General features: G+C 51.6%; 6 protein-coding genes across 6 annotated transcripts; 4 read left to right on the top strand and 2 right to left on the bottom strand.

Annotated features, from left to right (window-relative positions):
- Positions 1-6,049: 6,049 nt before the first annotated feature.
- On the bottom strand, positions 6,050-6,405 carry GLOTRDRAFT_127937 (uncharacterized protein; the record flags this gene model as incomplete). The annotated part of the gene is made up of 2 exons (XM_007866463.1): positions 6,050-6,083; positions 6,170-6,405. 2 exons carry the CDS (start codon positions 6,403-6,405, stop codon positions 6,050-6,052), a joined length of 270 nt encoding a protein of 89 aa, XP_007864654.1.
- Positions 6,406-9,046: 2,641 nt separating this feature from the next.
- GLOTRDRAFT_110634 (uncharacterized protein) lies at positions 9,047-9,978 on the top strand. The gene is made up of 3 exons (XM_007866462.1): positions 9,047-9,107; positions 9,174-9,466; positions 9,524-9,978. Exons 1-3 carry the CDS (start codon positions 9,078-9,080, stop codon positions 9,900-9,902), a joined length of 702 nt encoding a protein of 233 aa, XP_007864653.1. The 5' UTR covers positions 9,047-9,077; the 3' UTR covers positions 9,903-9,978.
- Positions 9,979-10,404: 426 nt separating this feature from the next.
- GLOTRDRAFT_127935 (uncharacterized protein) lies at positions 10,405-11,881 on the top strand (the record flags this gene model as incomplete). Its single annotated transcript, XM_007866461.1, has 3 exons — positions 10,405-10,934; positions 10,988-11,240; positions 11,294-11,881. 3 exons carry the CDS (start codon positions 10,405-10,407, stop codon positions 11,879-11,881), a joined length of 1,371 nt encoding a protein of 456 aa, XP_007864652.1.
- Positions 11,882-12,644: 763 nt separating this feature from the next.
- Positions 12,645-14,462, bottom strand: GLOTRDRAFT_127934 (uncharacterized protein; the record flags this gene model as incomplete). The annotated part of the gene is made up of 3 exons (XM_007866460.1): positions 12,645-13,307; positions 13,454-13,642; positions 14,091-14,462. The coding sequence occupies 3 exons, from the start codon at positions 14,460-14,462 to the stop codon at positions 12,645-12,647; spliced, it is 1,224 nt and encodes a 407-aa protein (XP_007864651.1).
- A 1,501-nt stretch (positions 14,463-15,963) lies between these two features.
- Positions 15,964-17,539, top strand: GLOTRDRAFT_137874 (uncharacterized protein; the record flags this gene model as incomplete). The annotated part of the gene is made up of 5 exons (XM_007866459.1): positions 15,964-16,076; positions 16,126-16,231; positions 16,311-16,386; positions 16,744-17,369; positions 17,478-17,539. 4 exons carry the CDS (start codon positions 15,964-15,966, stop codon positions 17,163-17,165), a joined length of 717 nt encoding a protein of 238 aa, XP_007864650.1. The 3' UTR covers positions 17,166-17,369; positions 17,478-17,539.
- Positions 17,540-25,025: 7,486 nt separating this feature from the next.
- Positions 25,026-25,631, top strand: GLOTRDRAFT_24465 (uncharacterized protein; the record flags this gene model as incomplete). Its single annotated transcript, XM_007865686.1, has 1 exon — positions 25,026-25,631. A coding segment is annotated over one exon (606 nt), but the record flags the coding sequence as incomplete, so codon positions are not given.
- Positions 25,632-26,815: the final 1,184 nt, after the last annotated feature.

The raw sequence follows: 26,815 nt of genomic DNA, 5'->3' as shown, positions 1-26,815 counted from the left end.
GACTCCCATTCGACTCTCGTCATCCAACCCCTGATCCAATTATCCATCCAACTGGATCCCGAGAAAACCCCATTGACGTCGACGGTCCAGCACTGCCTACCAATATGACAGGAAGATACGGCAATATCTGCTGGGCATGTCAACAGCCTGGTCATTTCCAATCTCATTGCCGACTCTTCCGCTGCCACATCTGTGGACGCACTCAACCAGGGCATTATCCATCTGCCTGTCCTCAACGAACTGTTTGGGACAATGCTATCCAAGAAGCCACAGAAGAACAAGACTACGATGATGGCACTCTTGTGGACCTGGACGGTTCAGTAACCGGTCATAACTAGGAAGTTTGGGTAAACTTCGACCATAGGAAGGGGGTAATGTTATGATTTTCCCATGCTTATCTCATTCCATTTCCATTCCGAGCATTGCTATTGGACAGTACCTTTCTCCGAGTAGACCTTCCCATGGACGCTATCTTCTTCTCACACGTTATCTTCCTTGACTCACCTTCTACCAATGGGCGCCCTTGTATTTCTCATTTCTCTGAGTTACGTTCTCGCAGGATGGCCTACGCGTCCTTTCTTATTGTTCTCTTCTTTGGGTATTAACCCCTATACCAGTTACTATATATACTGTAGGAAAACCCATGTATTCCTTAGTTCAACCTCCTGTTGAATACAGCGATTACCTGGACTCTTGACTTGACCGTTGGCATTGGCCCGGCCAGACCTACCTTTCAGTACGCTTACTGAGGTAGTAACGACATAACTGTTGGCACGTGGCCCAGTTATCTCAAAGACGACTAGTTAGGACATCGCTTCCTAACACCGTAGGGTAGTCCGTAGGAAGACCTAGAAAAATAAAACAAAAACCTTGACGCCTGACACAAACACTAGTGGACGCTCCGGAGTATTTATCTCCGGAAAGTCACAAACCACGGAACCGAGTATAGGTTTGGGCCCACGGGAGTAGAAAATGCTAAAAGGACTTGTTTAATTTTATTCTGCTATGTGAGACTCACCGGAGCTAATTGAATCGATGGCGGAGATAATTCACTCGACGAGTCAGGCCTATTGGCAAAGCTAGGATCGGTTATAATTCGCTAAGTTCGGTGCTTTCGAACTTCTCGGGTTGCTGAGATCGTAACGCTAATTCTCTGAGATGGTGAAGTCGAAACTTGTTTTTCTGTACGCTACTTTGTACAATTTATACCACAGGAATGGCTTTGCGACCGTCCGGAGATAAATAACAAATAACCGCCGCTACCCACAGGATTGCTCAGCACTTGCCACCGCTACACCATGCACCATACGACTTCCTTGCACTCCCACTTGCTCGTCCCAGCCCCTATAGGTCGCCTCGACACTCCGCCACCTGCCCTAAGCAGTCCCATCACTCCCCGCAATGCGCCGGTCACGTGCTAATTACCTCCGGCTGCTCGCTGCCTGATGCTGACCTCATGGTGACTCGTATGCGTCCGCACCTTTGGTAGTTTGATGGAAACGAGAGGGAGTGAGTGTTGGAGGTTGGGCATGAGGACGACGCCCCTCGATAGAAGCGCCCGCGGGCCCCGGAGCTAATTCATCTAGAAGTCGCATTGGTTAAGTCGCTCCGGAGCTCCTGTTCACGGAGATAAATCATGGAATGGGTCCGTGTACGCTTCGGGGATGCTAGGAAGGTCGGAGCTAAATAGAACAAGTCTTTAGAGCCCATAGAAGCCTAGAGGCGTGTGAGCGCTGTGTCGAATAAGCTCCGGAGGGCTTGTACGATGTGCTGAGTCCGCGTTTTCGGGAGTCAGACGATCCTGAGGCTTATCACTGCTCACTCCTGATACCGGGGAAGCCCATATACACGGTGCACCACGACTGTATATCCTCCTGATTTTGCAGCTATTTTCGATGTATTCAGATCTATTACCAACCTATGCCATGCCAGCTGCGATAGCGGCACAAATCATCAGAATATAAATCCATGTATTTAAAGTGCCACTTACTACATTCCCCTGTATTTAGAGCTATTGTTCTACCTGTTATATAGAGGAACATATCTAAAAAACACGAGAAATATTGTCGATTTCCACTGGGGTTGATTCCCGGATAGTATTGCATTGAGCATGTAGCCATAGCAAACCCTGTATTGTAGCTAGCCTGAGCAATCATATGTTGTACTGTGTTCATCAGCCAATGTGTTGAGCCTGTATTTCATTCCAGGATGTAGAATACCAAGCAAAACACAGCTGATAGTGTGATTATGGGTCAAAGCAAGCTGGCCTGAGCTTGCAATATGTATAAGTCTGGTGCATATTGTACTTCTTGCGGGAGTCTCACAACATGTGCCATCCAAATATAATGGCTGGCCCAGCTGTCCACAAGACTGGTACATATTGTAATACTGGTATCTATTTTAATTGATTATATGCGAATTATATTCAGATACCAGTTATGGGAAGATTTGCTGATGAAACGGAACCTCATCTTATTGCGAGAGATACAAGATAGGTAGATGAGCTAAGCAGGTTCAGTGATAGTTGTAGACTAACGATCCGCTTGCCCAATCCATCCATCTATTACTCAGTAACCAAACATGGTCAAACTCAGCACCACTCGGTGGCACCCACCTTGCAGTGTTTTTGGATCAGGTTGACAGTGCACCTATATAGCTCCATAAATAGTGACTCACATGGTGTGGGAATTGTTATGCCTTGATGGAATACCACTCTATACACTAGGAAGAGGCACTGTGGACCATCACACCCAGTGGTGGTGGCTGGGGAAAGGCTCCAGGAGCAGTATCACTGAAAAGCAGTAGCTACTTTATTGAGCAGTTAGATTCTCCTGCACTCTTAATTAAACCTGTATCCCTATATGAGGTGATCACAGTCACAAAAGGGCATATTATTACATGTGGTATAAGTGTGGGAAAATGTGAGAAAGGTTTTTGGAGCCAGCAGTGTGATAAATATTTTGCAGCCAATTATGATGTACTGATGCACACAGCCATATTATCTGAGCATGTGGTGTAGAAATAGATCTCAGATCCAATATCTACCCATTCAATGCATCCTATCAGGCTGTTTTGCTACTTCGCCCTCCGATAAACACAACCAAACACACCCATATCAGGCAGGTAAATCACATGAGCCGGGCCTCCCGCGTCGACTACCAAATTGAGAAGCACCCTTACACTAATGTAAATTTGCCTGCAGTGCAGTACATAATTACTAAATAGTGCTAACTTTGATTTCCCTCGTAGTCTATTGGTTAAAGTGTTAGTGATTTATGTTGTAGACGAGATTTCAAGGCCTGGTGCTGTATTATACATTTATATCCACAGACCACAGATTATGCTACAATGGCTATTTCAGTGCCAGCATAGACCCTGGGGCTGTATTACAATCCCCCCACTATGAAGTTCAGGAGGTATTACAGCCCCAGGGATTGTATTACAGTAGCTAGTGCAGTCCCGGTGATAAGCCTCATGATTGTCTGACCCCCGAAAACATGGACTCAGTGCATCGTACAAGCCCCCCGGAGCTTATTCGACACAGTGCTCACATGCCTCTAGGGCTCCATGGGCTATAAAGAATTGCTCTATTTAGCTCCGGACTTCCTAGCATCCTCGAGGCATACACGGACCCATTCCGCGATTTATCTCCATGAACAGGAGCTCCGGAGCAACTTAACCAATGCGACTTCTAGATGAATTAGCTCCGGAGCCCGTGGATGCTTCTATCGAGGGGTGTCGTCCTCATGCCCAACCTCCAGCACTCATTCCCCCTCGTATCCATCAAAATACCGAGGGTGCGGATGTATACGAGTCACCATGAGGTCAGCATCAGGCAGCGAGCAGCCGGAGGTAATTAGCACGTGACCGGCGCATTGCGGGGAGTGATGGGACTGCTTAGGGCAGGTGGCGGAGTGTCGAGGCGACCTATAGGGGCTGGGACGAGCAAGTGGGAGTGCAAGGAAGTCGTATGGTGCATGGTATAATGGCGGCAAGTGCTGAGCAATCCTGTGGGTAGCGGTGTTTATTTGTTATTTATCTCCGGGCGGTCACAAAGCCATCCCTGTAGTATAAATTGTACAAAGTAGCGTAAAGAAAAACAAGTTTTGCACTTCACCATCTCAGAGAATTAGCATTACGATCTCAGCGACCCTTGAAGTTCGAAAGCGTTGAACTTAGCGAATTATAACCAATCCTAGCTTTGCCAATAGGCCTGACTCGTCGAGTGATTTATCTCCGCCATTGATTTGATTACCTCCGGTGAGTCCTACATAGCGAAATAAAATTAACCAAGTCTCTCTAGCAATTTCGACCACCACGGGCACGATCCTAGGACAGGCTTCATTGATTGCGACTTTGATTGCGACTTTTCAGAGATAAATACTCCGGAGCGTCAACTAGCGTTTGTTTCAGGCATCAAAGAATTTGTTTTATTTTTTTAGGTCTTCCTACGGACTACCCTACATCGTCTTACTCCTCCTTCCCCCTCAAACTATTAAAATATCCCTCAGTTGTCTCGGACTGCCTCCACCCATACCACTGGTGTTAGGTTTATTTCTTTTGGTCCTTGGTGTTGTGTGTCTGTGCATATCACCGGGTATGAACTACAGCACCTGGTATAGTCCTGGGTATTAAAGCACAGGGGCTACTACAGGGCCAGGAGTGAAGTACAGTAGCTACTACAGTCCTAGGCAGTGAAGCACAGCAAGTAATACAGCCATAGGTTGAAGTACAGTTGCCTGTGAATACTGCACATGGGTTTTACAGCATAATTTGGCTTACTGTATTACAATTGAGGAACCACAACTGGATACTGATACCAATAATCTGGTGAAGCCTTTACTTGTGGCCCTATGAAGGCTGCCACCCAAGGATCACTATCAGTGCCACAAGAGATACCAGGTGGATGTGCAGGCCTATCTATTGCCAGAGCCTATGGTGGTTTAGTGCAGAGTATATGTGTTGACTTAGCAGGCAACATAAGATCAGTCTTATGCATTTTGCACGGGAATGCCCTGGACTCTGTAGATTTTCCGGAGACCGCTGACAAGCCTCAAGGATCATCCGACCCCCGAAATCGCAAATTCAATGTCCCTACCCACCTCTTCCTGAGTGTATTTGATGTCATAATCACATGTTCTCAGGCTAGAATTGGTTCAAGACATTTTCTTGATTTAACTTTGGACTTCCTAGCATCCTCGATGCAAAGCTTTAGCTCCAAGGTCACACACTCCAGAGTGACTCAGGATGCGACGTCACTAAGAATTAACTCCAGCATCCACAGTCCTCTGTCTCATTGTGCACCATCCACATTTCCAACTTTCAGCACTTCCCCTCCTTTGTCTCCATCAAATTACTGAGCTTGTGAATGTAAATCCACGACCATGAGGCCAGCATCAGTTGGCGAGCGGCCGGAGATAATTAGCACGTGACTGGCATGTTGCGTGGCTTGATGGGAAGGTTTAGGGCAGGTACTGACACATCCAAGCGACCTCTGGGAGTTACGGCGAGCATGTGGAGATACAATAAAGTCATATGGTATGTGGTATGGCAGCGGAGGAGTGCTGAGAGGTCAGGGTCAACCTTGCTCTGCATGGTCTAGAATACATAATGATGGATGAATACATGGTTCGGGTACACCATACCCGGAATCTATAGAAGTGTGCTGGGTGCATGCATGGGGGCTTGAACTTGCATCTTCCGGGAGTTGAGCAGGCTCTTACGGCTTATGTGCTTACACCTCTTATTACATCTTAAACGGTCTTATTACCTTATATAAGACGATAAGAGAGATTGAGCTTTTCCTGATGGCCTGGCAAGTGTGAACGTGAGTGTACAATAAAGTCGGGATGCAAGTTGAGCCGAGAACATTAGATGCTGCTGCGAGCAACTGTTGAGGAGCGATTGTCAACGTGTCTGGTCACGCCCAGTGACCAGAAAGATGTCACTCCTCAGGATGAGGTCTGTCACTTATGTTTTTCCAGCTCCGAGGACAAATTTCAGGGACCCGCATCATACAGTACAAACCTGATTGAACGATAAATCCACTTCAACGTAGGACCAACTTGATACGCATGACAACACTAATGACCAGGTCAACATTGTGACATGAAAGGCACTCTCGCACACAAGCACATCCTATAAAAATCATTAATTCTTGCAGCAGTACTTCTTGTAGCCGGTCCAGCAGCACGCGCCATCTCCGCACGAGCTTGTGGCGGTGTCGGTGTATCCCTCGGGGCAGCTGCCCGCACAGAACGGCGAGGTGCCGCTCCAGAAGCACTGCGGAGGCTCGGCCTGGCTCGGGATGATAGAAAAGATGTTCGGTGAGAACGGGTCAAAGGTGATGGCGGCGTTGGTGGCTAGGACTGTCGCGGCCAGGACGCAGATGGCGGGGAGCTGCATGACGTGTAAGATCTCTAGATGGGTGTGGCGGGGGTATCAGCCGATGGAGGGGGAGAAAGGGCTATAGGATGTACCTGACTGTGTGTTTTGTGAAGGAAGAAGATGGTGTAATCGCGATTTGGTGAGGCCAAATTGCCTGAAAACGTAGTGGTCAGTACATGTAGGGCCTCCAGGAAAGGGGAAAGCTGTACGAGAGAAGTTGAAGGAAGTTCGTTAAGGCTTGGAAGATTGAAATAAAGAACAGAGCTTTTATACGAGGGCGACGAAGTGATATCATTCTTCTTAGCTTTCGCGAAGTCATTGACATTGTATGGAAGCTTTCATATATGCTCGTCGGTTTGTGCACTCCGCTGTCCATTTTGACGGGCGGACAACCCAGAGCACTGGCAGCCGATTATTCGATGCTCGCCGACAACGGCGTCGCTAAAATTGGGTATTTGAGTCGTGCGCATCACAGAATTGAATGAAAGAAGATTGGAGGGCTGATGAGTTGCACCAACAGGACCGAGTAAAGGCACAGTGACGCCCCGAGTTGCTGCATACCCACGCCATGTCATCCACCTGAGTCTGACCTAGGTGTTCAATGAAGGAATCCTTACTGGCTGTGGGTCGTGCGTCATTACGGCGTCGTCTTGTAGTGCCCAGATTCACAGTCCTGCAGCCGGTCATTAATTCACCGATGTGACTGTTCCAGCGGACCTAGTATTCTCACGTGTACATCGAGCGTGGTTGTACATTCTTGAGTAGTGAGTGAATGGTCGGTAGATGCAGCAAACCATTGTTAGCAGTGGACGCATTCCCGCTGTACCTTCATCTCTGCGATCAGCAGGGTAACTGAGTACCAAGTGACTGTGTCCTGGACGGAGCCCCTCACCGTGGGACTCGGGATGATCCGGACACAACCGCACAGCTACGCTCGCAGGATCTGGCACTGGCTACCCCTCCTCGTTCAAGTACTTATCGCTGTGAATTTACCAAGTTCGACGACGAAAGAGAGCTGTCGCGGTATCGTCTTGCGTGGTGCACCCGTTCGTATACGTGGCGCGGCCGTAATTCTCCCCGTGTTAAACTGGAAAATCGTTCGCGAGCGCACCCAGCTAGCAGGATCTCGCGAGATACGACTTAGGTGCTCTACTTCGACTCGGATCCTGCACGTCTTAAGCTACTGCCATCGACGTTTTGTTTCTGGAGCAGATTTGCCTTCTCGCCTAGCGTCGTTATCGTGTCTGGCAACTAACTTGGTCACTGGCCGGTTAGCTTTATCGTTCCTCCACGGGATGATGTCCGTATTGTCGTTATTGTTTCTGCGCGCCGCGGTGAACTTTTTCCAGTCGAATATCGTAGCCTGGATATTTAGCGTGCGTCCGATCACAATGTTTTTGCCGCATCCGACCAACTGATGCTCTTGCTATGACAACGAATAGGAGGTACTTCATATTTACAGTGATATAATCCACCTCTTCCTTTATTTCGATGATATCCACAACATCGTCATCTCGCCAGTGCTTGCATCCCCGCCCTCTCTCTAGCCTACGAGACCCTTGCCACTATCGTACATACCCGTTGCGTGTGATCGATTCTGACATCTCAGCGAAGACTAATCGTACGGTAAAAGTTCGACACACTACTCACTGTATTAAATAGGACAGCCTTACGAAACATACCAAGTGAGGATCAATTGGCTTTATGTGAACCGTCCAAAGACCCAGAGTCATGTCTGAGTTGGACCCGAATTAAAATTACTGACACACCAGCAGGTCATAACAGAAGTCGTGACCTTCGGCAAGTCGTCGACAGTGTCATGGGTACAGGTTTAATGATCGGCAGATGTGTGATGTGCGTGCTGAAATGAATGAACACGTCGGGGCAAACTGAGGTCGGTCTTTGATTGAAGCCGACCACACTTCGTGTGAATAGTGAAAGGAGATACCTCGTGAGTGACAACGTTGTATTGAACATTGTGAAATATTCCAACCCTATTGTAGTGGTGCTGACTCGCTACTCACAAGATTTTAGCTCCCGAACAACGGGGACGGCTCTAGTACATCTTTGACAGCATGAATTCGTCTTCAATTATACGACCCTTTCCGAAGGCTCCTGGATTAACGGAGATTGTTCGACGCCGAGGAGCTCGCTGCCTGCATCAGGGCCAGCCTGAGCCCCGGCCTATTCTTGAGGCAGTGGATGGAAAGTGGGATTCAGAACGTGCGCCAGATACCTGCCTTGAATGGAACTGTTCAATGGTGAGTCCTGTGGTACACTTCATCTGACATGGCTCTGCATCTCATAGTTGGTCCTTCGATACTCTCAGACGCCATGGTGTGTTCGTTGCATGTGTACGTCCAGAACGTCTAGTATGTGTCACGGAAATAAATGCGGCTCCCACTCTATGTCTAAATGCGAGAGGTTACTGGCATTCTGTGCGACGACGGAGTACAACTATGTCTATTGATTCCGAGTCTTCACCTTTGTGACATTTTCCAAGCACATCTTCATAATTCCTATGTTCTCTTCGGCTGCATGTACAGGTTGGCGGAAGTTTACAATACCGGTGAGCACGTATTTGCGCACGTCACCCGTGTTTTCCGATGCGTATGTATATATACTCATTAGACGGGACACTACCCTCATCAACTTACTCCAGCTTTACAGATTGTGGTCGGTTCACAATCATGGGTCTTTTCTACGCCTACGTGAAATATGTATGCATACTTTTCATTCGTTCATCGTCGAGTGCTGCTGACTGTCTCCCTTCGCCTCCCTACTAGTCTAGAGACAACGATACTTATCGCTATGTCATGACTTTCGCCAGTCGCGAAATTGCGGACGAGTGGTGGCGAGCGTTCTCGAAGACCTCCTACGCCAACTCCGTCAAGCGGGTGACGCCCGAGTTCTACACTCATGATGTCGCCGTCTTTAACCTCACCGACTCGGTGCTCAGACAAGATTGCACCCCCCAATTCCTGAACAAGGTGTTCTTCACCCTATTGATGGACCGGGGTGGACGGGATGTCAACCATTTGCCGCTGCAGAACATCACTGACCATGTCAGCGGAAACTTGTGAGTCTGCAACTGCGTGGGGAGGTGAATGTAAGATTGAATATACATGCTATCTAGATTCTTCATTCGCTCCAAGGCCGACCCTACTCAATTCTGGTACTGCCCGAACTCGTCGGAAACTCCTCTTTGTCTCTCGCGGACCGACCGCACCCTCTTCCGCATCGACATAGCCAACGCGGCCGCGGGCGAGGGCCGAGGCACTGTCATGATCAGCACCGACGATATCACCATCACTGCAGTCTCCTCGGGCAAGGATTTACCTGTCTCGGTCGGTGATTCTGGGGTAGTCATAGCCGGTGATAAACTCGAGCGATTCAAGTTTGGCGACTTCAAGGGCGGCTTTAGGGTCGGAAAGGCGTATGACTTGACTGACAAGAAGGAGGTTAGAGCCTTGATTAGGACCGAGGAAGGAGAGAACTGGGAGCTCGTTAACTGATTGACTTTGAAGGACTACTTCATCATAATTAGCGAAGTTTTGCAATACATGCCTGCCACATTTCTGCGAGCGGACATACCCGTGTGCTCACACGTGACTGTTCCGGGCTGTTCAAGCCGTTAAGCTTGTAGGCTGGAAGCCAGTGGCTTTGAAGTCTGTCTACAGCTGGGTGCGAATTCAATGGAATTCGATAGCACACTGATTGGCATCCTACTGGCGGCGATTTCCAACGAAATTCCAGAACACGGCTGGATAGCTGTATAAATAGTAGCTAGGCAGGAAGTGCCACGCGTCACTGCCACAACCCCATTTCTGCTCGCTGAGCCGCCAGCTTGCCTCTCATAGTGAGCTCCATATCCATTGTGCTTCGCAGAAACGTCTATTCTGGAAGGTGCTATAGTACAGACCTCCCAGCCCTTCACTAAGCCCAACTTGAAGTCTCGGAGGCGGGAGGCGGTGCCACTAAACCTTGGCCGACTCAGCTTTGCCAACCAAGGAAGACATGTACAATGCCACCAAAGATAAGGAACGAAACCAGCCCTCCACTTCTCGAGGGCCGGGTTTAGCGTACTGCCTGCCGGCGGAGACCCTGAACGAGATATTTCACTTTGTTCGAGGAAACGGGTACAGTAACAGCCTGCTTCCCGTCAGTGAAGTCTGCCGATACTGGCGGGAGGTTGCGCTTGATGACCCTACTCTATGGTGCAAGCCGTGCCTATCGCACCCAAAACTCATTGAAGAGGTCCTGAACCGCAACAAAGGACGTTCCTTGAATATAACGGTCAATGGCGACTTCTGCGCCTTCAGAGGCGGCCTGCCCGTCTACCAACCGTTCGGCGGCGACATCAACCACCGGAACCACGGAATTATGAGGATGCTGGCCTGTGTACACCAGGCTACGAAGCTCAAGATGAAGGCTGGTGTGTGGACCTATGTATATGAAGGCTTCCACCCGGACCAGGACGCCAACGAGCTCTTTCAAGGTGAATTTCCCCAGTTGCGTCATCTCAGACTGGACTCTCTGCCCAGTCCGTACCCAGCTCTCTTCCGCAACCTGCGTTCCCTCGGTCTTAGCGACGTGGAAGTCAGCTGTGCCGACCTCCTGCAAGCCCTCCACGACGCGCCCCTCCTGGAGTCTCCGGATGCACTATCCCGCTGAACGATGCTGGCGGTCTCGATGCGCCAGACGTATCCAAGGGCGACGCGGAAGCCACCCTCCGCCACCTATCCCGCCTGAAATACACGTCCGGCGCGCTCCTTAGCTTCACGCACCTGATGGCGCACCTGCGCGTCCGGCAGCCGGTCCAGCTGGATCTCGAGGCCTTCCACGCGGGCGGGGTATACCCGGAAGTGATGCAGGCCATCAACTACCTCCTCACCGCACGCGGCAGGCGCCCCATCCGATCCGCACGCGCAGCGTCGAGCTCCGCGCGTGGGGCCACGTCGCGGAGGGCGGATACGCGCCGCTCGACGACGCCCGCGCGTCGAGCGTCCGCGTTCGCTCGGACGCCGCCGAGAGCCTGCGGAGTCGGCTATGGTATCCTTACTTCGCGCTCGCGGACGTGAAGGCGATCCGCGTGGGGTGCGTCCACGGGTCTCGCGCGAGCCATCTCCCAGAGTACTTCGGGGCCGTCGATGCACTGGAGGCACTGGATATCCCGGTGGTTAACTGTGCGGGCGAGGTGCCCTCCCTTCTCGCGACGAAGCAGCGGTCCGAAGACCCGCAGCATCCGGGGCTGTTCCCCCGGCTGAGGCGGCTGAAGGTACGGGCAACGGAGCCTTGGATGCCAATGCCGCCTGCGATTGTCTCTCTGCTCCGAGAGTATCTGAAGGAGCGGTCCGAGAGCGGTGATCCTCTCGACGAGCTGCGCGTCCCCGACGGCTCTCTCCGAGCTGCCCCGAGCGCCAGTGTAGAATCCGAAATCAAAGGATATGTCCGTGACCTCGTTTTTGTCCCTTTCGAAGGGCAGACACGTTGATGCATATCATCAGGGGGAACTTCTCTCGCTCATAGATATGTGCATGCACCATTCTTTCTTCTCTCTACGTCGAGCGCGGCTCGTCGGCGTGTCTGAGTTTAGCAGCTCCACAAGTTATTTGCCGTATCTCAGAACGCCTGTCACCTCGTAGGTTGCCCCGTGCTTTGCGACGTTCAATAGAATAACTGGAGCGACGGGACCTGAGACTCGCATAACCCTTTTCACTGCGATGTCTACGGCTCGCTACAGCTCCTTTGACGATCATCTGTACGACACTGATATCGCATACTACGTGAGCAATCGAAAGGGTTGCGACGCTCTCCCCGCGCTCCATATTCCTCACCTCACATCCATCGCATGGTGTGCGGATTGCTATATATACCCCGTTCCGCGATTCCTTATTCTTTATACACACTCCACGAAACGCAGACAGGAAACCAAGGATACAATTGACACGAATAGAATATCAATACATACACACAACGTACGAACGGGGGGCAGGGGGTATCCTATCGACTGTAACAAGTGCGCGACATAAATAAAATGAACGAACTGTAACACGCAGACAGACAATCACCAATGTCCTATGAATCCAGTTTACAGACCAACAAAGCGAGCGTCCAAGCGGGGTGTGCCAAAACCAAATAAAGAACCAATAAATCACAAACCAAACCATCCATCCAAGTCGTCGCGGGGTTTCGTTTCGCGTGTTTCGTGTTCGTGTTGTCCTCCAGATCATTCCCGCAGGCAGGGAGGAACGCACCTACCGCCCCACCCCCCGCAGCACATCCCGACTTCCCACCCTCACGCCCTCCCCCGCATCCCCCCGCGCCCCGCCCACCTCCCTCACCCCGCCAATCTCCCCCGCCCGTACGAGATGGTGCCAGTACACCCCGTCCCCGGCCCGCAGCTCCCTTCCCAGCCTCGCCTCGCCCTCGCCCACGCCCTCGTCCTTGGCGTCCAGCGCGAGCACACCCAACTGCGGGGAGCGCGGCGCCGGCGCCGGCGCCTCGTTCTCCTTGTCCTCGCCCTCGTCGGCGCGCCACGCGGGCTCGAGCGGCGGCATGTCCGCGTACGCGTCCTCGCCCTCGCCCTCGCCCTCGGCGCTCGGCGCATCCGACAACGCCGGCGATAACATGGGGTCGCCCGCGGCCGCGGGCTGCCGTGCGAGCCGCGAGTCCACGAGCGGCGGGATGCCCTCGTACTGATACGCGCCCCGGTCGACCGTCCAGCGCGTGCTCCGCCCCTGGCTCGGCACGATCGCAGGGGGCGAAGGGGGAGGCGGGTCGAACGGGACGACGCCCTCCTCGCCGGGGACGTACCGCCGCTCGCACGCTCTTACTTCGCGCGAGTAGAACACGAAGCGGTGGCCGTTCGTGCTCCGCTGGGAGGGGCTCGTCGGGGGCTGCGCGGTGCAGCGCAGGCACTGGGGAGCGGTCAGCGGAGGTGTTCTTGGAACCCACGGAATTGCAGAAAGAAAGACGAGATATGGTGGAGTTCTCGCATGACATTTGACGCATATAACGCGCATACATCCACAAAACCAGATCAAAAAACGAAACACCCACTCACCGGACAAACAATCACATACCCCACCGCCGCCCCGCATCCGTGGCAGCACAGCGTCTGCGTGAGGCACTCGCACGTGCGGCGCCCACTCGAGGAGGGCAGGGGCGGGGTCCGCGCGTCCCAGGCGGAGCAGTTGGCCGGGAGCGCGTCGGTGGAGAAGAGCGAGATGGACGGGTGCAGGAGGAGCACGGCCTGGGAGGCGGGGTTAGCGTCTGTGGTCGGGTGAGAGAGGGGGCATAGGGTAGTGAAAGGAAAAGCTGAAGGGTGGCTTTTGTACAAGCCCGGAGTTCAACTTTCATCGTCCGCGAGACGAGTCGAACCCAAGATCCACCCGGCGAATGTAGCTCGGCTCGCCACGAATGCGAGCCATCCAAACCTACTTCGTCGCCACAGAAGACTGAACCGAGCGGGAGTGCACCCGATAAAGTTAGAGATGGGTATATATGAAGAAGTGGAGATGCGAATCGCGATACTGGATCGCGCGAAGATCCGTTACGAACTCGCCGCGGGCGGGTGCCGAGCTGGCATCGCGAGAGCTTCACTGCGCTGTTCGGCGGGCACCAGAGACAGTGTCCCCTGCGAATGCTCCCGCACGGCCGCAGCCACGAGCGAGAGACTCTGCAAACGAAATGGCACGCACCTTCATACCCCTGTTGGTGAGGAAGGAGCCGCAGGACTTGCAGTCGAGGATCCAGACCTTCTGGGGGACGTGGGTGCGCTGCGTCGGGGGAGGCTGGGGCGGATGCCACGTCGCGGGAAAGTGGAGGGTGCGCTGGCGCTGGAGGAGACGCTGCTGGGCGAGCACGCGGGCGTCGGCGGCGGGGGAGAAGAACGAAAGCGGAGGCGGGTTGACATGAATGGGGAGCGCCGCGGTCGGGGGACTGGGGTGGTGCATCGGGGCAGACACGGGCAAGGGCACGAACGGCGGCGCTGCGGGGTTATATAGGAATGCGGGCGAGTGAGAAGGCAGGTGTACGTGATTCTGATGGCGCGCTTCGTGAGACGGTCGCATCGCGGGTGTGGGCGACTCTGGAAACGAGAGACACCGTAGACAGGAGAGCAGCGGGCGAGCAGAGGACAGGGGCAGCAGAGCACAACACCTTCACACGTCATCATCGCTGATTCTGATCTCCCTTCAACCCCGTCGGCGGTCATCCTCCTTCGCACCGACACTGCCCCCGAGCTCACCTTCAAAAGCACCGAGTCCTCGGCTAGCTGGCTTCCCCGCGAAATAGCAGCCCGCGACGCCAACCAGAGCAGCAACTTTGGGACCATCTCCCTATAGATGGAGATTCATTTTGCTTCCGATGTCCGAGCGCCACAAGCACATCGTCCCGATATGGCATGCGCCTTGTGCGAGTGATTGATCGGGTGCGAGTGATTGGCCCGCCGGTGAAATAAATTCATTTGGTCGCCGGCTCTCGTTGTGGCGGCAACTCCTTCAACCAACTAAGTACGTGCTGATAAAATGCGAAATCTCAGTGGGTGCCAGTCCACAATATTAGCACTTGCGCGAGATGGATATAGCACCGAATGACCTGCACTGCTCAACCTTTCAGTCCAGGCTGTCCGATGGAGATGATCATCCGTACCGCCGGGCAGCGTCGACTCTATCCCTCTCAGATTCAGCATTATACGTCTCAGACAACACCGGCGTCGACTCGTGATTGTGTGGTCTCCGATGTAATATTCGCACCGCCAGGTAACTCAATTGTGACTCGCTGTTCTGAGGAAATTACTCGTTACCCAAACACCTTGCAGCCACAGAGTGCACTTCACTTCTTCAAACTTCTTTACTAAGTCTCATATCGCTGGTCTGTAATAAGCTGTCAAATACATCGCGTACTATTTGTCATGAGCCCTTGCAAAAGGAAAACACTAAAAATTGGTACCATCTAGCCCAATACACACCGCTTCCTGAGCCTCATAACCATTGCACTTGAACTGATGTTGCCACGACAGACAGACAGACACTACCGAGAATGGATGTAGGCTTCTAAATGCACCTCATGTTCCTTCAGATAACGTCTGAGCCATACTACGACAGTTACCTCAACCACCGGGCAGTATATCACGCAACGACTTCGCGTATGGCGGCGCGCGTACATGAGAAGCGAAACAACGGTCTTGAGATAAGATAATTATGTGGCATTCTGATTTTCATAGCATTATAGAGGGCGAGGGACATGCTAGATACGCTCCTGTCGATCAGGTCAAGTACTGGCTAGTAAGATTCTGAACGAACAAGAGGATGACTTCAGGCGTAGATAGTAGTAGGTATATACACTGCTGATCATCCGACTACATCGCTGGACACCTCTAGCTCTTCGAAGCGAGGAACTGATCGCAGTTATATACAGCCTTTATTGAAGGGCACATGAGTGGACTTGCAATATCACTGGCGCCAGCCACAGCCATTTTCACGCTGCACAGCCACGGGAACTTCGATCAGCTCTCAGAATTGACTGCGGCTCACTAGCAGTATCCACTCTAATAGCAGACTTGGACTCTGAATGGCGCCGACGAACCTCTCCGTGCTCACCCGCTCGCACAAGGTCGCCTCGCTCAAGAAGCGCGCGAAGAGGGAGCAGATCAAGGAGGTTGTGTTTGACGACGATGCGCGCAGGTACGCTCGGCTGTCGTAGACGCATGTGGTTGCTCGAATGCGGGTGTAGGGAGTTCCTGACGGGCTTTCATAAACGCAAGCTCGCGAAGAAGGAGGCCGCGAAGAAGAAGGCAGTGGAGAGGGAGAAGCAGCAGAGGCGCGAGCAGCGGCTCGAGGTGCGTTAGCGCTGTGTTCTTTGCTTGCTGTCAATTCGGATACTGAACCTGTTGCTTCTTGTTCCTGTTATGCTTATAGCAACGTCGAGCACTAGCCGAGCAAGCAGTCTCGAACGCACGAGAGGTCGAGAAAGCGTACGGTGGTGTAGTGGACGGTACGTTCTTATCCGTACACCGTATACCATCCCTACATCTCATTCACTGTCTACCCGTCTGCTATTAAATAATCATCGCGCACCTCCGCCTCCGGCTCGATACTCTACCACTGCCGACGCGCACCCTGCATCCTCCTGGCATCCCTCCTACTCTCCCGTCGCTGACGCACTACGCCCTCACCGGCGATCCGTCACGACCTATCATTGTCCTGCTATGCTCCTGATATCATGAACTTTTTGCTCTACCCGACCTTGACCTCCTCACCATCTCCCCCCCCTTGTCACTCTCCTCCCGCCTCTTTTGTCTCCGATTCACCTTCCCATCATCCTTCATCCACCACTTACTCGCCCTTCTAGAAGAAGACTCCGCGGACGACTTCACCGGCATACACTCGGGCGACAGCGACAACGAGCGCGAGGAAGAGTACGCCGGCGCGGAACTGACCGCGCACGTCACCGTCGTCGAGGAGTTCGACCCGTCCGACATCCACGGGGTGGGGCCCGGCTCTGGCGCACACCCCGACTGCGGGGACAAAAACGAGGACGAGGATGGCGAGGGTGCCCCGGTGCCGCCGCCTGAATCGCGTCGCCGCACGCCGTCCAGACCACCCCGATCGCAGCTAGCACCGAAGAAAGACAAGAAAGACCCGAAGAAAGTGAAATACCAAACGTCCGCCGCGCGCAAAGCCGAGGAACGGAAACAAAAGCGACGGAAGGGCGAAAAGGCGGAGCGCGCGCGGGGGAGGGATAAGAGCAAGGGGCGGAAGGGGAAGCGGTGAGGGCGGGTGTTTGGTATGTCATGTGTCGTGCCGGAGTACGAGAATACCTGAACGATTTCCGTTCGATCTAAAGCCCCAAATTGTATGGCACCGGCATCACAGTCTTTAGCGCCAGACCCCAAGTGAAAGATTCCTTTAATTCGTGCGTTTTGGAGCCCAAGTCCCCCACTAGATCACTGACGTAGCGGAGAACGTTGGATTGAGGTAAGTAGTGGTAACATTGATTATATCGCATATACACCCGCAGAACTCCCCGAATGTTACAAACGTACTCGGGACACAATCGGGGTCTGAACGTACTTTCGCATTTAGGAAAGGAGTGTCAAAAGGTGGATATGATCCGCTGTAGCCCGCAGATGGTATGTCGAATTGCTAGGTAAAATCGAAATCAGCCCCGTAGGAATCCTTCACGGATACGAAGTTCTTGGATGGGGTCTCTACCCTCGTACAGTGCCTGCACATAATCGTTGAGAGCTTCCAGAAACATGTGGTCCCTCCGCTCTGACTGGCCATATCCGCGATGCAGCTCTTGCGCTTCGCGTATCTTCGAGTGTTTCAGGAGCGGAAACAGGTGGCAGGTGGAGATGGTCCGGGTGCTCGAGGCGTTCCTTTGTAGCCAGATAGTCGAGCACAGGAGTGGCGAGGTCAGTATCAAGGGTATCTATCCAGCGACTCCACTTTCTTCATGGTATGGAAGAACACTGGAATGTGTTTTGCATACCTGTAACAGATGTGACAGTGTACACGAAGAGCGCATACACTTCCTAGAGCCAGATGGTCATACCGCAGTTGACTCCGGTCCGTATGCTACAGGTATAGGCAAATGCTTGAAACGAGAGCCTTGTCCGATGGCGCATGACCGTCCTCTGCGACATATGACTATGCATTTAGGCCTTCGCAGTAGATTCCAGCTGGAACCCACCGGGTTCTCCTGCCCGACATTGATAAGCAGGTGGACGGGTTGGGTGATTCGAAGGTGTGCCAGCAGATGTATACAGCGCCCTAAATATCGTGAGCCTTCGCAAATGGACCAGGATCACTGCCTGCTCGTCGGCTATTCGTCCAGGGTGCAGTGTCGCGTGGTAGCGAGCACTGGCTTCATCATCAACATCGAGATCCAGTCAATAGGAGAATCATGGTCGACATGGTCCTAGAAACTGGGCTCTTCCACTTGGGGGCCTCGCGGAGCACTTCTACGAGGTTTGCACAAGTGACAGACGTGTGCCGCGATGTACCGGTGAGTAAGTTATGGAAGAATGCTGGTGTAGGGTTGGGGATGCATTTTTCCAAGCCCAGATAGCGTAGATGAGGGAAGTCGCCTTGGAAGTCACGGTTTCGGTCGATATTTCGGACACCTATATTCAAATATGCGCCTGTGTTTCGTGTGTTGCCTCGCACCACAAATACAATAAGATTCATCTGAGGCTAGAATAGGCCTTTAGCCTCGAGTTCCCGCTGCCACGCACAGTCGAAGGTAAACAACGCACAAGTTCTCGCTGACATGGTCAGTGATATTCTGACAGATGGCTGACATCCGGCCCAGCCCGGTCCATTAGGAGGGTGAAGAACACCTTGGTCAGGAATTGCGGGGTGCAGTCGGGCCTGAGCACGGAATCAGTAATGTTCAAGACAGCAACGTCATGAGTGTAGAACTCTGGCGTCACCCGGATGACGGTGTTGGCATAGGAGGTCTTCGAAAACGCTCTCCACCACTCTGCAATTTCAGGACTGGCGAAAGTGGTGACATAGCGAGAAGCGTCGTTGTCTCGAGACTGAGGGAGAACCAAGCGTCATCTTCACCGAATTTGGCAGTAGATATGCGAATATACATACGTATTTCACCCGTACGCGTAGAAGAAACCCCATGGGCATATTTCTGTAAAAATCAGGGTCACCTGGAGCATGACTATGGAATAGAAGACAAGTTCGAGGTTGCTCATGTCAACGAGTACAGTCTTCGCTGTTGTTCGCTAGCGGGTAGCCGATGAGAGGAGACTTAGCCAGTAACGAAGCACGACTTGACTGATTGCGAAATTGTGCAGTTTACTAGTAACTCTTCGACAGCTTGCGACTCGACGTCATCATTCCCAATGCATCTATGGGGTCGCCTCGGATCAAATACCATCCTCGTGCGACCGTGTTCTCGAGCCCTCCTCCCCAGGCCCAAAGTGCATACAACATCCCTGGGAAGCAGCCAACTATCCTCGGCACTACAAAATCAAGTTGATTGCCTCCTTGTGTACCATCTATGATATACAGCACTGACACACCTTCGTGCCGCACATATCACGGAATCCAAAGGACGGGGTTCTGCAGCATTTTCAGGTGACGTGACATACTCTCCAAGTGGCTCGCTTGGATCTCCTGAGTTAATACTAGAGAGCGAATCCTCGGTCGCGGGGCGTAAGAACATGAAAGGGCACATTGTGAATCGGTGTCGTTGACAAAGCCAATTCGAGGGGAGTCAGTGCCAAGGCAGGGCTTCAGAGTAGAGTACCTGTGTCGTTGCCCACGTTGCGAGACCTGCCAGCGCTGGCCAAGGGGAGTATTCTGAGGCCCAAGTCCCGAGCTCGGTTTAGACGGTTAGCTCCTTCATTCAATCTGGATTCCTGGCGGCAGTGTGCGTCGTCTCCAGATCATCCGGATATGGAAGGAGCGTGTCCGATCAATGCCTCCGATTGGTCCTCCCGCAAAACGGCGTTTGGTAGCTCAACAGCGGGCGCTACTCGTTCCGTTCAATCCTTCAATCAAGAGCGACCCTGGCACTTTCAACTTGACTTGTGTTACTATCCGTATAATAAACCTGCTGCTTTACAACCATACATTATTACTATACTACGAAGGATCATGCTACCGCAGGGAACAGAGACAAAGGGAAAATCGGAGGGTGCGTCGGGCTGTGCCCTGTCATGCTGCTCGTCATTAATTCATCACCCAAGTGCACCTGTGGTCCATATTCCATGGTACTTTGGACATCACAACTAATCATCCAGCTGTACGCTTGTCTACTTAATCGAGAAGTACTCGAGCGCGGAGCACCCCGCCTGTTCTCGAGAGTCAAAGATGAGTTCAACCGTTTTGATACGTCTGAGGCCAGACGTGGGAGTGGAATCAGAATATTTTTGCACGTTGTTCGAACATCTAGACTTGGGGGCTGATCAGACTTGGAATCCACATCTACCAATGCGAGCGACCACATGGGTCAGTAAATATGCAGAAATTCCGATTCCCCTAGAATCGGTTTACTGTTCAGTCGTTGTATAGGGCTCTCTGGTGATCGAAAATTGCCAGCGTTGAACAGGGGGTATACCCCTTATAGCCCAAATTACCTTAACTGTAACGGGAGCACCCTCCTTAAATGGAAGGTCCACCGATCCAAATCTTACCTCCATCAGCAAATAGGAGCTATTACCTGTCATGTCAATAGAATAGGGACTAATTCCAGATTTGTAGTGTGGTCTCTGCACAGCACGATCCTTTCAAGATCTCGGGCCAATGGCACTGTCAGGCATCCCCCAGCTGTGTGTGGAATTGCGCCGATGGCAAGTACCCTGCGGCCTACGGCACAAGATTGGTAAGTTACATACGAGGCATAGTACTGGCAGCATTGAGGCCTCAGCCTGACGACGTGCATCTCAGCTACAGTATGCATGTGCACTGACTCAGTGACTCGATAGTAATGCTACCCGAGTGTAGTGCTGAAGTAAATAGTGTAATGTGTATTGAAATAACTGTACTTGACACTGAGTATAGGATGATTGAAGGTTCTTGCCACACACAGTTATGTTTGAGAGTTACGAACTTATATGATTTAGTATCACTGAGATCAACATATAATAACTAGGAGTATTCTTGATGCCGCGCAGCGCCCGGGAGGCTAGAAAGACTATTTACCTACTTGTAGAACCCTTGTCACTCGTTTACCTTACAAGAAATCGGACCTGGCATGCCGCGCAGCGCCGAATACTTCCCAAGTGATGGAATAACTGGGTTTACAGAGGGCGTAAGAAGCCTAGAAGCGATGCTTGAGGTAGAGTAGAACCTTAGGGTGGCGTGGCGGGTGCTCAGTCAAAATGTGGCCCGACCCAGTAATGAGGGATCCGGAGCGCCACCGTACGGGAAGGAATATGCCTTGAGTCATCGCGGGAAAGGTGAGTAATGATGTTCTAAGATTTAGGTCCGAGCGAGTACCGCTGCTATTGTCTTTTGCAGATGCGCATGCAAGAGGACTCCACTGGCTCACTGAGAAGTCAAGCAGCGCGTTTCCCCGGTAGGAACAAAGCTGTTTACCGTGCACTCAGAGCTCATGTCTGGTCCCATAGCGGCTCTGAAATAGGAATTCATGGACCTTGCCGAAACCTGATTCAGATTGTTTGCGCGCCACAACATTAGCCTGCCGGTGTTCGCAGGAGTTCTCTCAGACGGTCCGTAAGTCAATGGAGACGCCACCTCGCAAGAGTACCATCTGAGCTCTGCACACAACTACACGGTTGAATAGATCCATCATAGGTAAACGTTCTCACAAGTGCGCCACTCACCTCTACGAACTCTAGACCAATTCTTAAGTGTCACACCGCCTTGCCCAACGGTGGTGTCGCGCCCGTACCTCCCGCTTCTGATGAGCTGAATTCGGGAGATATGTTGAAGAAGCTATGTATGTGGGATCAAGCAAATACTGTAGGTCCACGACCCCAACTTTGAGCGGCCAGAAAAATAAGCGGGTGCGCCCATGGAGTCATCTACCGTGCAGCTTGTCACTCACTGTGACTGTTGCCCAGGAATCCCACACAGATTAAGTCCCTTGTGATTTAATTTGATAGGTAAGGTCATGCATCATCTTGCGTCGTATGGCGGAGAGTATCAACTGAGCAAATTTATAGATCTAATATGGCTTGACTGGATGGCAAAGAAGTCTCTCCGTGTATACTCAGAGCAAGGAGAGAGGGTGAGCGACGCGCCTGCTTGGATGCGCCGACCGGTACGCTTGTGGCGTCCAGTCATACCAGGCATCGTGGTCATGATTCCAGACCCTATGCATTCTGATCCCCCGCTAGTACGAATCGCTGAGAAAGGGGATCCCTCTAGGTCTCTCCTTTTGGGCTTCAGAACCTGTGTTGTCAATTATTCCAAGCCTTCCAGATCCGCAGCGGATTCGCAAATGTCCATTTTTGCCCTGGTACTGCTGCACTTCTTCTGTTTGCGAACGCACCGCGGTGGCGACCTCTCGCGTGCCGTTCCGGAAGGGCTTCTAGCTCATATGAGGATGCTGCTTCTCATGAGATGCAGTGTTTGGGTACTTGATACGTGGCATACCCTCAGCTTTTGTGCGGCGGTATCCCTTCCGTCTGGGGTGGCGTACTGCCCAAGGAGCATGATATATAAGACGCAGTGAGTTGGCCTTCGTACTCATTCACGAAGAAATATCCAAAGTCAAAGATGAGCTCCAGAGCCTCCATCTCTTCCCTTCTTACCTACTCATACACTCTCCAGCTCTCCAATATATAGTTGCATCTACATGTATAATAGTTCTGGAAACTGAGTTTAATGTTCGTCTGGTCTGTGAATTGTGTACACGGCGCGTGTTTTTTCCACTTACCACTCTGTTGATACTTGGACAGAAAGAGGGCAACGTCATATGCATATCTGATAGACTATTGTACCGGAGATGTAATTACAGTAGTGTGGTTGCACCGTTCCCAGCTCACCGTGGGAAGCTTAAGGCCTGATTTCCTAGTGGTGCGTTGGTTTCAATTCAAGGTTGTCCATCAAACGACGAAATTGGAAACATTGAGCTCTACCTCCTGCTATCATGCTCCCTGGTGTTTATGAGGCATTATATGACCTGTTCCAGAGACATCTCTTTGAGTTAGGGACCGATCAGAAGTATGTCTCGACAGACATCAGGAATATCGATCCTGCAGTCTTTTGGGGCATATTCAAGGCCTTCTTCGACGAAGCAGATTCTCAGCCTGAGACAGGTACCATTTCAGCTGGTATGCATCGGACTACCATTACAAACCGTCTGACCTGTTCTCGCACTGCAGTCTGGGACGTATTGATGGAATACAGGGATGAAGATATACGGCGTCAGATTCTGTTGGGGAAGCTAGTAGAGGTTTTCAATTCGCATTTCAAGGCTTCACGCATCCAACATGATTGCACCTGAATGGAAGGAGCCCATGCTCTAGTATTCGCTGTACTGAATGTAGGTTACATCGAGTAAGCCTGACCGGTGATAAGCCTCAGGATCGTCTGACCCCCGAAAACGAGGACTTAGCATGTCGTACAAGCCCCCCCGGAGCTTATTCGACATAGCGCTCACACGCCTCTAGGCTTCTATGGGCTCTAAAAGAATTTTTCTGTTTAGCTCCGGACTTCCTAACATCCTTGAGGCATACACGGATCCATTCCACGATTTATCTCCGCGAACAGGAGCTCCGGAGCGACTTAACCAATGCGGCTTCTAGATGCATTAGCTCTGGGGCCCGCGGACGCTTCTATCGAGGGGTGTCGTCCTCATGCCCAACCTCCAACACTCACTCCCTCTCGTTTCCATCAAACTACCGAAGGTGCGGACGCATATGAGTCACCATGAGGCCAGCATCTGTCAGCAAGCGGCCGGAGGTAATTAGCACGTGACCGGCGCATTGCGGGGAGTGATGGGACTGCTTAGGGCAGGTGGCGGAGTGTCGAGGCGACCTATAGGGGCTGGGACGAGCAAGTGGGAGTGCAAGAGAGTCATATGGTGTATGGTATAATGGCGGCAAGTGCTGAGCAATCCTGTGGGTAGCGGCGTTTATTGTTATTTATCTCAGGACAGTCGCAAAGCCATTCCTGTAGTATAAATTGTACAAAGTAGCATACAGAAAAACAGGTTTCGACTTCCCCATCTCAGAGAATTAGTGTTACGATCTCAGCGACCCGAGAAGTTCGAAAGCGTTGAACTTAGCAAATTATAACCGATTCTAGCTTTGCCAATAGGCCTGACTCGTCGAGTGAATTATCTCCGCCATCGATTTAATTAGCTCCGGTGAGTCTCACATAGCAGAATAAAATTAAAACAAGTCCTTTTAGCGGTTTCTACTCCCATGGGCCTGAACCTACACTCGGTTCCGTGGTTTGCAACTTTGTTTGCGACTTTCCGGAGATAAATACTCCGGAGTGTCCATTAGTGTTTGTTTCAGGCGTCAAGGTTTTTTGTTTTATTTTTCTAGGTCTTCCTACGGACTACCCTACGGCATCTTACTCCTCCTTTCCCCCTCGAACTATTAAATACCCTTCAGTTGTCTCGGACCGCCTTCACCCATATCACGGGGTTTAGGTTAATTTCTTTTGGTCCTTGGTGATTGTTGTGTGTCTCTGCATATCACCGGGGCCCCCGACTGACTCTGTGTCCCTTGATGCAAGACATTGGGTTACTTGCATAACACCACCGAGGAAGACAACCACTACGGCTTTAGGGGTGCCTGGAGACGCTATCCAGTCCTGAAACAGATGTTTGTCTGGTCAGCATTCGTCAATTTTGCGGAAGCCACATTCCTCGAGACCCAACAGCAGAGCTCTGTATCTGATTACAGCATCGAGCATATTGCTGTCTTGGCCCATCTTTTCCTGGCGGAAGCCGTGGCTGCACTCCACTCCGACCACGGTTGTCGCTCGCTTCTCCAGCTCTCATCTTTGGCCGAAACGGCCAAGTGGCACTACACCATGCAACCCCTGAATAACAATACCTGGCTTGAGGATATTCCTGCCATAATTGAAACGGTGTATGACCGTGGGGGCTCGCAGATAGAATGGCTTCCGGGATGGGGTGCCAAGGTGAGGAGCAGATTTGTGGTAAATTTCAGTCAACCGGTCACGATAAAGGAGGCGATGGCGACGGTCTTTGTGCAACGCCATACGAAGGTACCTGTGCCCCGAATTCATGGTGTCCTCTGCCGCGGAGGTGAAGTTCATATCGTGATGGATTTTGTGGATGGTAATCGACTATCCAATCTTGTGTATAAGGACTCTCTGGCTAGGAGTCAGATTCGCGAGGTGGTCACGCAACTTGTCAGCTATGTTCGTGAATTGAGGCAACTGGGTGGCGTTCGCGACGAGGTTACTGCTTGGCCCTGTGGGCTGCCTCACAGTGACCTATATGATCCACCACCGGCACATCCGATCCCGTCTCTTGCTGATTTCTATCAGTACTGGGTGGATAGATGGGAATACCAAGAGATATACCCGGGCAAGTGGCCTAGCACTGGCAAGGACAAGATTGACAGAAATCTGTCTGCGGTGCTCAGTCACGGCAATCTTGAGATCGGCAAGATCGTGGTCCGAGGAACACACATCGTCGCAATCCTCGACTGGAGCCATCTTGGATGGTATCCCGACTTCTGGGAAGCACTCATGGCTCGACAATACCGTGCCAGCCAGGATCCCGAGAGGAAGTGGACTACAGAAGTGATGGAAGCGTTTGGTGTTACAGGGGAGGTAGCTGACGGTTTCTATGCACTTGTTTGCTCAGCAAGATGACCGTATTCCCGGCAAGGATATATCCATACTGCATAATTACGATATCCTATGTTGGCTTCTGTTCATTATGGATATCTGATTTGCCATCACTTTCAGTACAATCAGTGGCCTAATGCTGATATTGTTCCATTATTCCACATTGCTCACTGGACCTACCAGCAGATAACTGGAGAGCCTTCTTGATGCTGGCAGATGCTATATAGTATATGAGAGCGGCAATTAAGTGTAGTTAAAACAGAACTGAGGGATATTCATGCTCAGCTTACTGAACACATGTTGTGGTAGAGTAAGTCCAGGGTGGGCTATGAGAATTTTGAGATGGTTTATGTACAATTTGTGCTTTTCCGTGTGATACGCTGATATGCACTGACACACAACAATCACCAAGGACCAAAAGGAATAAACCTAAACCCCGTGATATGGGTGAAGGCGGTCCGAGACAACTGAAGGGTATTTAATAGTTCGAGGGGGAAAGGAGGAGTAAGACGCCGTAGGGTAGTCCGTAGGAAGACCTAGAAAAAAATAAAACAAAACCTTGATGCCTGAAACAAACACTAATGGACGCTCCGGAGTATTTATCTCCAAAAAGTCGCAAACAAAGTTGCAAACCACGGAACCGAGTGTAGGTTCGGGCCCACGGGAGTAGAAAATGCTAAAGGGACTTGTTTAATTTTTATTTCGCTATGTGAGACGCACCGGAGCTAATTGAATCGATGGCGGAGCTAATTCACTCGACGAGTCAGGCCTATTGGCAAAGCTAAGATCGGTTATAATTCGCTAAGTTCGACGCTTTCGAACTTCTCGGGTCGCTGAGATCGTAACGCTAATTCTCTGAGATGGTGAAGTCGAAACTTGTTTTTCTGTACACTACTTTGTACAATTTATACTACAGGAATGGCTTTGCGACCGTCCGGAGATAAATAACAAATAACCGCCGCTACCCACAGGATTGCTCAGCACTTGCCACCGCTATACCATGCACCATACGACTCTCTTGCACTCCCACTTGCTCGTCCCAACCCCTAGAGGTCGCCTTGACGCTCTGCCACCTGATCCAAGCGGTCCCATCACTCTGTGTGACGCTCCGGTCACGTGCTAATTACCTCCGGCCGCTTGCTGACTGATGCTGG

The sequence above is a fragment of the Gloeophyllum trabeum genome, assembly GCF_000344685.1.
Source record: "Gloeophyllum trabeum ATCC 11539 unplaced genomic scaffold GLOTRscaffold_00004, whole genome shotgun sequence".
In the NCBI taxonomy this organism is placed as follows: Eukaryota; Fungi; Basidiomycota; class Agaricomycetes; order Gloeophyllales; family Gloeophyllaceae; genus Gloeophyllum; species Gloeophyllum trabeum.
The sequence above is the reverse complement of the archived record's forward strand: the minus strand, read 5'-3'. Positions and strand labels throughout refer to the sequence as shown.

Excerpts from the sequence above, each read along its gene's own strand:
- GLOTRDRAFT_110634 (XM_007866462.1), top strand. The coding sequence starts at position 9,078 with ATGGGTCTTTTCTACGCCTACGTGAAATAT. Across the intron at positions 9,108-9,173 it reads TCTACGCCTACGTGAAATAT|TCTAGAGACAACGATACTTA; the intron begins GTATGCATACTT and ends CCTCCCTACTAG. Across the intron at positions 9,467-9,523 it reads GACCATGTCAGCGGAAACTT|ATTCTTCATTCGCTCCAAGG; the intron begins GTGAGTCTGCAA and ends CATGCTATCTAG.